Genomic DNA, 11,631 nt, shown 5'->3' on the forward strand with positions numbered 1-11,631 from the left:
GTTTATCTTTTTGTCCTTCTGAAATTACTCTTGACAATTATATTAATAAGTATATAAAGATCAATACAATGTATTTTTATCAGGAGTCCTTCGTGAGTGAGTCGGCAGACGTATCGCATTTGTGGACAATTAGTCCCGGTTTCGAATTCAAATGGAGGACAATTTCTCTCAGATGTAAGCCGAAAAGCGGTATGGATTCCACTTTAAGCTTATGTGACCCCTTCCAGCATAACCCGGTTGTTGCATAATAACACCAAGACGAATGAAACTTGTTTCTGTCCATATCTGATATAAATATATAGAGCAAATTATTTAAACCAAAAAAAAACTGGTTTAAACAAAAAAAAACGGTTTTTTGTTTTTTCAATAAAAACCATGGTTTTTGCCAACCCTAATATATATATATATATATATATATATATATATATATATATATATATATATATATATATGTATATATTTCAGTTTGAGCCTGAAAATGTTTCTTCAATGCAATGTTTCTCGATTTCTCAGCTTCCCCATTTAACTCCCAATATTATTTTCTATTTTCCATATCATCGATGACTTGTGGTTATCTTCTTCCTATTCCTCGCTTTACTTCCATCTTTCCTTCTTTGGCGGTATGAAAAAGACAATTTCTTCGCAAGTAACTTTGGGATAGACATAATTTCTTCGCAAGTAACTTTGGGATAGACATAATTTCTTCGCAAGTAACTTTGGGATAGACAATAGCGTGTCCGTTGGTTTCTAAGGGTTCTGCCGTTTCCTCCCACTTTCTCATTCCACGAATTTTTGTCCCGTCATTCACTTTGTTAAATCATCCTTCTCCGTTAGACTACAAGGCATAAGCGTGGAACGTTAAACTGAAAAAAAAAAAATCATTTCATTTCGCTTGTTAACATAACTTCTGTTTTGTATTTCTTTTCATCCAGTACTTCACGTTCTACATTTGGATGTTCGTTTTCTTCTTCTTAGAAATGCTTTTTCTTAAATTAAAAAATATATTTAGTTTAAAACCTCGCAGTAGAATCTGTATAACAAAGGAAGCATGAATGATGGTGAAAGAAGTCGATGAAGGTGAAAGAAGTAGATGAATGATGGTGAAAGAAGTCGATGAATTGTGGTGAAAAAAGTCGATGAATGATGAATGGTGGTGAAAAGGTAGATGAATGATGATGAAAAAGTAGATAAATGATGAATGATAATGAAAAAAGTAGATGAATGATGATGAAAGAAGTAGATGAATGATGGTGAAAGTAGATGAATGATGGTGAAAGAAGTAGATGAATGATGGTGAAAGAAGACGTGGAATGAAAATAATAGAAATGGGGAAAATTTACAGACTCAGTGTGTCCACAGGTAGCCCACATAGCGGAGGATATTTATATCGCAGACCCAATTTGTTATGTATTATTTTAAACAGATTGTACATAATAATTGGTATTGTTAATAGCAAAGAATTTCAAACCAGAGAAGAAGAATAGTTGAATAAAGAAAACAAGTTATTCTCAAAAATAAATTCTAGAAACTCTTTTTGGCTAAGATTCTTGTATTCCAAAGCTGTATCGCAATCTACTTTGACACTATAGATATACCACATTGACTTAACACCTAGTCTTCCGTTCCAGGCGCTGCTATCGGCAGAAGGAATTCCACTCTCTTTCGCTAAGACTCTCACACTTAGCAACAGTTGAATTCTTATTGGCTCAACGCGTGGGTGTGTCGAGGAGTAAGCTTAAGTTCGCATTTTTGCCACGGCTCAAGACATTTTGGCAGCACTATAGCGTCGATTACCCGCTTCGCTGGGTTAAAATATGAAAAATTAATAATATGTTCCGTTAGTCATTTTTCATTTTCGATCATTTTTATATATCCCACCTCCTCCCCTAAGTTGTAGGGCTGAATTTGGATTTAAACGGCATCGGAAGTGTCATTGTTCATTTCACCGATCCCGAAAACTATGGATTCGACACGACACTAATATTTAGAGCAACCCACATTATGCTTTTTGTTTAATTATGCCTTATTTTTTTCCAAATTACGTTTATTGTTAATTACAATCATTGTTTTACATTAATCGTGAATAATGTATACTATTTACTATACATTAAATATTCTAAATATCTTGATCTATTTATTAATATTTTATGCAACCAGTTTCTTTCATATTTAATGAACTTTCTACTTAATGCACTGTAAAGAGATATGCTTTAATCGAGTCAATTTTTTCTATCACTTGTGTGCGCCTTAGAGGTGCATATATACAGAGAGGGAAAGTAAAAGATGCCACCAAAAAGTACAGAAAGTGCTCAAGTTCAAGAAGTTCACATAACAATATAGTATAAAGTTCTTGTGTACTATTTATTGTTGGCTGAAAGTTTTCCTTTTTTCTTTTCTCCACATGAAAGGATTACACCAAAAAGAAGTTTACAGAAATAAAAATAAGCATTTCATTGTTGCATTCTAATTATTGGTTTTAAAAAATATTAGTACAGTATGTTAAGCTTGCAGTTAAACAGAATTTTCCAAGAATTGTGCTATATATATTTTTAAATTATGCTTTATGCTTTATTCTCTAAAATTATTCTTTATTATGCTTTTAAAATTAATTTCTTCTGGACCCTTAGACAACCACAACCGTCTCAGTTGGATCTGAGACCACACGTGTCTTATCCGTAATTCTCCAGTTAATATTCTGTACAGCTTACTAAACAATTGACACTTCAGAATCTATCCGGTCACTGAGTGCCTAGAACATGTCGTCAACATTACAGCCTTTCATATCCAACAAAAAACATTACACATTGGACTTTCATTATCTGGTTCATAAATTGACACAGCATTTTGTTGGTTATTGTTGGAACTCCAATTACTTAATCTGATTTAAAAAAAAAAAAAAAATATTTATTTATTCCTGTTTTGACGTCGTCTTACATCTTGTAATATGTAACTGAGAGGTTGAGATCCCGACAGAGCTTCGTGCAAACTAAGGGGGACCTAGAGTTCTACAACATGCTAGAGGAGGGGAGACCAGTCGCAGACTGGTGACTGTCCGTTGAATTCGCTTCGTTATATAGGCGCTCGGGCGGCTGTGGTTCTGGTGGTAGTCGTCTGCTTTTTTGTAGTAATCCAACGTGAGGTGTGGTATTCCATCGTAAATACGTGTGGTTATTGGTTACAAACAAGGAGCACGTGTAATGTTTATAAGTGCGTGGTAGATTACAATATAAACATCTGCTATCCACTCGCATCTGATATATCTATCCATTAATTCTTCAAAAAGATGTGGTGACTTGGCTCGTAAATTTGACATGAGCCTTAAATTATTTCTTCCAAACACACACTACTTCTGAATTTCAATTGTATGTAATGTAGCTGAATTATATTTTAACACGAATATAATGTAGTTTGAGTTGTATTGATTGGTAAACCTTTCTTTTTCTTCACAGGTGCTTACGTTGAAATGAGGAAAGAAGCTCGTAACAACAAAGACATGACCTTCACATCAGCTCGTAATTTGCTTGGAATTCTACGTCTTTCAACTGCTTTGGTAAGTACATAAAACATGTAAATGAATTTTCCAATAAATTATTAAGAAGTGTCATCTTGGAATAAATTAGTTCCAACATGAAATTTGATTCGAAGAAAATTTTTGAAACAAAATGTACAAGGGCTGTTTATTTAATCCCCGGGCTGATACTGTAAAAATCATAGGAAAGACTTACCATCTATTCGTGCTTGCACCTTTTAAAGTATTTTCCTGCTAGATCTTCGTATCAATTCGAACTTTATCAGATACGCCGAAGTACCCTCATCGTGTTATCTTGGATGTTCTGGATGAATCGCCGTTTACGACAAACAACTGACCTTTTATATTTGATGGTTTGGCTGTCTGGAATAAATCCGTGATACATGATCAAAAACAAGAGTCAATAGAAGTTCCACTCGGAACTGGTCTTTTTTGGCCTCTTTGGGTCTCAGAGATCCAGATAATTTCCGTTGGAACGACGTTATCTTGGTTTCGGGGTCGAACCGCAGTCATGAATCATCATCTGGTATGATACTGGCCAGAAATGTTGAATTTTCAGCGGCTGTTCCCTCCATTACTCTGCTAACGGTGAGACACGAGTGTCGTTCTGGTCTTGCGTGAAGATCCGCGCCACGAATTCGCCGATACACGCCGCGTTCGTAGGGTTTTAAGATTTGGTGACAGGAGTTAATAGAAGTGTTTAACTCTCCCGTAGTTTCACTGACAGTCAGTCGACAATCGTCCCTCACAGGTGCGCTAACCTGGGCAACATTCTTCCATTCTGACTCGCGACCGGGCTGTACCATCCATCCCCTACGGAGTTCTTGTGTCTTAGAAACGTGCAAGCCACTGAAAGGTCAGTGCGCAATTACAGCTACTTGCAACATTTCATACGTCTCTGTAGACAATTTTCCAAGTTCAAAACAAAATTTAACAGATTTGCTGTTCCTTTCGATCACCCATAACAATTTCACATGGATGATGCAACACATTGCATTGCAGTGAGGATTCCGAACTGCAATTAATACGTTTAGAGAGAAAACAACTGAGGAATAGAATGAATATTCCTTGTATGTTCCCATTATTGTGTTAGAATAATTTGATGTTCAGTTATTTTATCGACACAGCTAATACTTGATGAAATATTATTAACTTTGAACTCCGCTCGTTTTTTCAGTTTAATCGAGTACCTGTCTCTGGCGCCTTATCATCGGCACGTGACTGTTAAAGAATTTTACATTGATTTTTGGACTCACATAATGGTACTCTTTTCAGTCCTTACGGTAAAATCACTATTATACTTCGTTAACAGCAAAAAACACAACTGTAAACAAGTATGAATTTATAAGTTCAATAAACCGCTTGAAAGATTGAGAAACCAATGTGAAAGTTCCTTAAAAGACATTTAGCGATGATTGTAAAGAGTCAGCAAACGCATACGATTAAATTAATAAAATAGGTGCTTAATTGGAGTTTAGGTTAATATTTCCTTAAGATACATCCTACCAGTTCATTTATGTACTTAATACTTGTTGCTGTTATCCAAGACTACTGGCTGAATCATTGTTACAAGTTGGTTGTCTTTGTTGTTATTGCAGGCGCGCCTACGACTAGGGGACTCCGTAGTGAAAGAAGACGTACAAGAAGCCATCCGACTGTTGGAAATGTCAAAGGATTCACTTAACCAGCAAGAGCACCGAATTGGCAGGTGAGGAGTGAGTTTTAGAATAGTGAAGCGTGTCTCAAAGGGTAACGTTCTAAATAAGTGAATGAACAAATAGAGGATCTGTAGAAGCCACAAATCAGTTATAAAAATAGAACTTAAAATGCATAAAAACTGTCGGAAACTGCTTTCACGATGCTTTTTATTGTATTATTTTTAAAAAGTCAACGCATTTTCATACCAACTAGAAAGCTATGCTATGAAGTAAACTGCAGATACGTCAACTCGATGATGACAATTCAATATTTTCACATATACCTATCCCTCGTCTTATGCGATTAATTCATTCCCCGCAGTTATCGCGCAGCACGAAATCATGTAAAGTGAATCACATAGGATGACTGCAAAATTACTGTTCAATTTCCTCACTTTCCTGTTGTTCCTAAATCGCGTTCTAGCGAATACGCGTACAGTGAGATCTCGTATAACGATGGATACCTATAATTTTCGCTGTAGTCCACAAAATACTATTTCGTGTTATCTTGAATGAAGAGTCGAGAAAAAGACTTAGAAAATGCTTCGTATGGAGTATCGTACTGTATGTAACAGACATTACGCAGAAATGATGGAAAACAACTGAAAGCTTTCGAAATATGGGTGTGGAGAAGAGTGGAGAGAACTGGGTGGAGCGGAAAATGAATGAGAGGGTATTAGAAATGTTGGGGCAGAAAAGAACACTTTCAGATATTATCAAGAAGAGGAAGTGAAACCGGTTGGAACATTGGCTAAGAAGGAACTGTATCATGAGGGACGTCCTAGAGGGTATGGTGGCAGGAAAGAGGGAGTGGGCGAAGGAGACTACAATTAATAGATGATATCAAAAGAGAGATATCATACGTGAAGACGAGAGGTTAGCGAAAGACCGTGGAGCATGGAAGCTTCTCAGTTTGTGGCAAGTGACCTGCCAATGATGGCAGAATACCTATGATGATGATGGTGATATAATTTTAGTGTAAAACTAAGTTATTAATTAATTACTAGTTGTTCCTCCCAAGCCTTCGACTCACTGTATCCTGTATAGGCTAGTTCTGATTGTTTACATTTAACTCTAGTTTGGTGAACTAATTTCCGATTTTACAAACATTAATGCTCAGATCTAAATATGGTCAGTTACTGTTATTCATATGTAGTACACGATCACTTCACATTATTATTATTTTCAGTTGGTATAAAGCTTTCGACTCTCAAATATTCTGTTCAGTATATAACACACACACAATTTTTAAATATTACGGTTCTAGTTCTTTTAAAACAGGGATCTTACAAATCTGGAAAACACGGAAAATGAAATGCAGGTCAAATGTCAGGGAAAATGGTGCTTAACCTGGAAATCAGGGAAAATTGGGAATTTTTCTCAGGAAATGAAACTATTGTCCGTCTTATCTATTTGTTAAGATAAGCTAATAATTCAGTCGTTATTTGTTGAAAGAAGCACTACAAAATAAATTATTTTCGTTGAGTTTTAGGAGTTAAGAGTATGTAAACTTGTTAAGTAAAGTAGATACTACTTTATGTATCGTGTAATTTATGAAGATATTTTGATTTGTTACACTTCACGTTATAAATGGTGGCATTTCTTTCTGTTGCAAACATAATAATGTAGAAGTACTGTTAAATAAATGAGAGTAATTTGCTACTACTCAATGCTTTTTCACACAGTAATACACTTTAAACTTTATATATATATATATGATAAAATTTAAATGCCGATCTCCAATGGAGAAGACTGAAAGCAAGCTCTGGAAGTTAAAAGTAATCTGAAAGCCCAAAGAATGTAGATACAGGATTTGGGGCAGAAAAAAAAAATTCATTTGGGAAGCTTAAAGATGTCAAGGAAGTAGACAAGTGCAGTTTCTTCAGTGTCTTAGATATCCTCTTTCATGCCTTGACCCTGAGGTTTTCTTGTATAAACCTAAAATTGCCCGGATGAGGATGACGAAGTGCTTAGAAATACTCCATCAGTCTTTTCGTCTCGATGATGATAAAACAGAGCTAGTTCAGAAAAAGTTCGAATCTTTTCTTTCTGAACTCCCTGACTTTTTAGATCAGGGGCCGAACTATCACTTAACTCAGTATGATGTGCTTATTCCGTAAACAATAAAAAAAATCGATTTAGGGTCCGTTCAAAAATTTTGTAACCCCTGATCAAAAAAATCCAATATATTTCATTCAATCAAACATTTTCTTGCACGCCTTATTTCTGGAGAACTACATATAGTGTACAGGGTGTCTATCGGTCACGAAATCAGAAAACGGTCATGAAAGTCACGAAATTTAGCTTTTGGGTCACGATTTTTTTAAACTGTACAAATGTAAGTACAGATTGGAAATTTTCGTTCTATAAAACGTCAAAATTCACCGCCAAAAATGTCTATGGTCGGCTTTAGATGCTACCAAATCGCAAGCAAAGTACGTTTCTATAGCATGGATGAAAATTCGGCCTAATTCGCACCCAACTTTGCTCTTGAAAATGTTAGGAAATTTTATGATTTGGTGAAGAAAAGGTCACGAAATTTCATTTTGGAATTTTATTAGACACCCTAGTGTAGCCAACCCAAACTTTCACTTAACTCAGTATGATATGCTTATTCCGTAAAAAATACGAAAACTGGATTTATTGGCCGTTCAAAAATTTTGTAGCTCCTGATCCAAAAACTAATTATCGGCCAAGATTGCAATTTTATGTTTTTTTAATTATTCCTAAAATTCTTGTTACCTTTAATATGTTGTATAATATGTACAACATATTTTAATAAATTTATGTTTTATTGTGATAACAATTAAGATCTACTGCAATAACTGAAAAAAAAAAAATGGTACGAGAAAATAGAGGTTAGGGAATTGGCATGGACAGCTGTAATGTTCGCTCCCCATAACTTTATGTTAAACTTTCAAATATTTTTGCGTTTGAGGAGGGAAGAAAATCATAATTTGCATTCTAACAATTGTGTATATATATATATTTACACATTATTTTGAAAAGTTTCTCATTGTTTTATTTTGCCATTTTATTGAATTGAAAAATTCCATTTTTATTTTTTTTATTTTATTTTATTTATTTATTTTTTTGTTTGTTTGTTTGCTAAATGTTTAGGAGCGCGTCTTATTTTCTTCTAAATTAATAGAAGCAATTAGTTGACATCTTTTTAAGAATTCTGAAGTCTCAGCTGCTCATTGGGGAGAAGGATGGCCTTTTTTAATTTTAAAGAAATTTAACGTTAATGTGTAATATTATTTGAAGATGTCTTATAAAGTTTCTCCACTTGCTCAAATAGCAATTCTTTGGTTAGCTTACACTGGTTTGCTTGTCTACTATTATTAGCTTTTTGTATGGTTCTGTGTCTATAGTGTTGCAAACGGAAAGTTGCTGATCTTTTGCAGCACACAGCTTGAGAATCACTGGTCTAAGTCTTTATTTAGCTTTTACAGGCATTCATCATCAGTACACCATTATCTTATTAAATGTTGCGGGGCAGGGAAAATGGTTGGTTTTGCACCTGGAAATCAGGGAAAATGATAAAAGTAATTTTGTAAGAATCTTGTTAAAATTACTTTGTAACCACCAAAACTTACTACGATAATTATTTCAATAAGTTAAACTATTTTTGTTGCTTTTAAATTTTGTACTTCCTTAATACTTATAATTCATTTCGCAGAAATTAAAAATACGTTTCAATCAACTATGACTTTCTCACTTATTATATCTTTAACATCATAAATAAAACAAGTTTAAACAAGTCTGGCCACAAGATTTGTTATCATAAGGTACCGGACTATCGTCCTTGTTGCTCCAAAACCAGTGTTCGAAGTGAAAAAAAAAAAAAAAAAAAAGCAGAGGCGGTATGTTTTATTATGATTTGGCTCAACATACCTGTTATTTAAATATTGTTTTGGTCACTGAAAAACCAGAGACAGCATGTCCTCATTACTGAAAAACCAGAGGCGGTATGGCATACCACTGCATACCGTCTCACTTCGACCACTGTCTAAAACTAAATATATATGAACGTTATCGTTGCGGTGAGAAGATAAGAGAAAACTTCGGATAGGTAATCGGAATGGATAATTTTTGAAGGAGAAATAAATATTTCCTTTTGCGTCTTATTGTTTTCCCGTCAAATAAGGCAACATTGCCAATATGAGAAAAATAAACACTGCTGAACAAGACTGCACTTATTTAATATAAAAACACATTTTTGTTTTTATTTTAAGTAAGTGGACAGTCTTGTTCAGCAGTGTTTATTTTTCTGATTTTATTCGCAAGACGTATGACTATGATTGTGTGTCAGGTTGCCAATATGTGTTTTCCTTCCTATGTGTAGCTTCTTATTTTCTGAAGTAATCATGAGTACCTTTTAAATATTTGAAGCATGTGTTGGGTTAAACTTCGTTTCTGTACCTGATGATGGTATTAAGCTAATTTTTGTTTCGCTTGTTGTAGTTCGATCGTGGTGTGGGTTTCTTTATAAGAATATGTTAACAGAATAAAACAAGTATTTTTCAAATTTGTTTTCGCATTCAGAAAACTTGTTCACTTTTCGGATTACTGAAGCATATTAGTGAAACATAAATCACTTCAAAGTGCTTCTGCAAACATTCTCCTCTAACCATCTAGAATTTCGAACGCTGAACAGACGTCCTTTTACCCATTGATTTATTCTTTGTTTAGTACATACAGTATTGCAGAGAAGAAAAATGTTCGTTTTGTATCTGCAGAATGATCCATTAAGAAAAGGACATGGAACCAACGAATATGACCTCAAACTTAAATACCTACAAAATAAATTGCAATTCTTCATTCTAATAAATAAATAAAAAAAGAAGTGTATTTTAATAAGAGCAAACTTGAAAAAGTAGTAAAACAATGTCCCCTTAACAATTCCATCCGCTTAACCAGTGGAGCGTCCTGTTCAGCGTTTGAAATTAAAGGCGGTTAAAATAAAACTAATTTTAGAAAAACACTTATTTAGAAGCAAAGTCTCAATTTCATATTAAACGTAGTGCATTACTATATATTGTTGTTGGATCGAACTTTCTAAGAATAAATATAATTCAAAAAAATACAGTAAAGTCTCGATTATCCGCGGAATGGGTAGCAAAGGCACCGTGGATAGCGAAAATCGCGGATAACCCGGGAAAAAAAGACTAAAAGTTAAAAAAAAAAAAAAAACAGTATATCAACATTAAAATTGTTTTATTGTTTGTATTGCTCGGGTCGTCAGGGTCAGTGTTTAGAAAATGTGAAAGCCATGATCGAAACAAAAAGCAAGCGCCTGCCACTCATCCACAAATTCCGAGAAGGCTTAAAGGATTATGATGCACAATAAATCTGTCAGTAATTTACGACCTTCGCACTGTAGGTCCTATTGTATTTTGCCGGTTATAGGCTTTTTTGGTCGCTCGCGAACTCTCACTCCGCACTCAACAATGAATGTAATATACTACCACGCTAATCACTCTTCCCAATTCCCATTTTTCATACTTTAGAAGAATCGACTTCTATTTATCAGAGGAGAGTTGCACTTCGAAACGTGCATTATTGTTAGAAATATTGATTTTTACAATGCAATTTATTTTTATGTTTTAGAACATACAGTACTTATTTGCATGCAGAGTGTCATTCCGCAGCGACTACTTATGAAAAATAATTGAGCACTTCAGCAGGGTTTAAAAAAAAAATTTCGTGGTACTCGCGGATAATCAGGTTTTACTGTATTACCATTTTTGTTTATTGTTTATTTCAGGCAACAAACGACCGTGGATAAAATCTTCAGCATCATTCGAGAGATTGCTGGCGAGAGCAAAACCGTGAAAGTGGCTGACATCATCAACCGTTGCACCAGCAAAGGATTTAAACCAGATCAGGTTGAAGAGTGCATCGAAGAGTATGAGGAATTGAATGTATGGCACGTCAACCAGGCAAGAACCAAAATCACATTCGTCTGATACTTCACCAACATCATTCTTTCTGTACGTCTTGGCAGATGCTTCTTGTAAATTTTTTATTGTCTTTTATGAAAGATATTTTGTAACGAACTTCACACTTTATTATATTTAAATACACAATACATTTTTCTACTACAATTATAATTTTAGAAATAAAGGAAACTTTTTACATAAAATAATAAAGTTTGTACTCATTTCCTTCTTTTGAATCGGTATGATGACACTGGATCTAAGAAACAATGAGGACTTACTGGTTTCGGATTCTGTTGTTTCATTTGTTATACACAGAAGACACAATTTGCAAACCTGAACTCCTCACTTGCCAAGCGGTTAGGGTACACGCTTTTTGCGTGGGAGACCCGGGTTCGACTCATGGCGGGAGCTCATGTGGTTCGGATTCCACGTTAATCAGTAGGTCCACGTCTCATAGCCT

At 34.6% G+C, this 11,631-nt stretch overlaps 1 protein-coding gene across 1 annotated transcript in view; it reads left to right on the top strand.

The window, feature by feature from the left end:
* Positions 1 to 11,381, top strand: part of Mcm7 (minichromosome maintenance 7) — a 51,441-nt gene extending 40,060 nt beyond the window's left edge. The window contains exons 13-15 of the mRNA XM_081770002.1: positions 3,450 to 3,550; positions 5,128 to 5,237; positions 10,997 to 11,381. Of these exons, the coding sequence (XP_081626128.1) occupies positions 3,450 to 3,550; positions 5,128 to 5,237; positions 10,997 to 11,198 (413 nt within the window). The 3' untranslated portion in view covers positions 11,199 to 11,381. The remainder of the gene's footprint in view (positions 1 to 3,449; positions 3,551 to 5,127; positions 5,238 to 10,996) is intronic.
* The last annotated feature ends 250 nt before the right edge of the window (positions 11,382 to 11,631 follow it).

This window comes from Thermobia domestica, chromosome 8 (genome assembly GCF_964235325.1).
Source record: "Thermobia domestica chromosome 8, izTheDome1.hap1.1, whole genome shotgun sequence".
NCBI lineage: Eukaryota > Metazoa > Arthropoda > Insecta > Zygentoma > Lepismatidae > Thermobia > Thermobia domestica.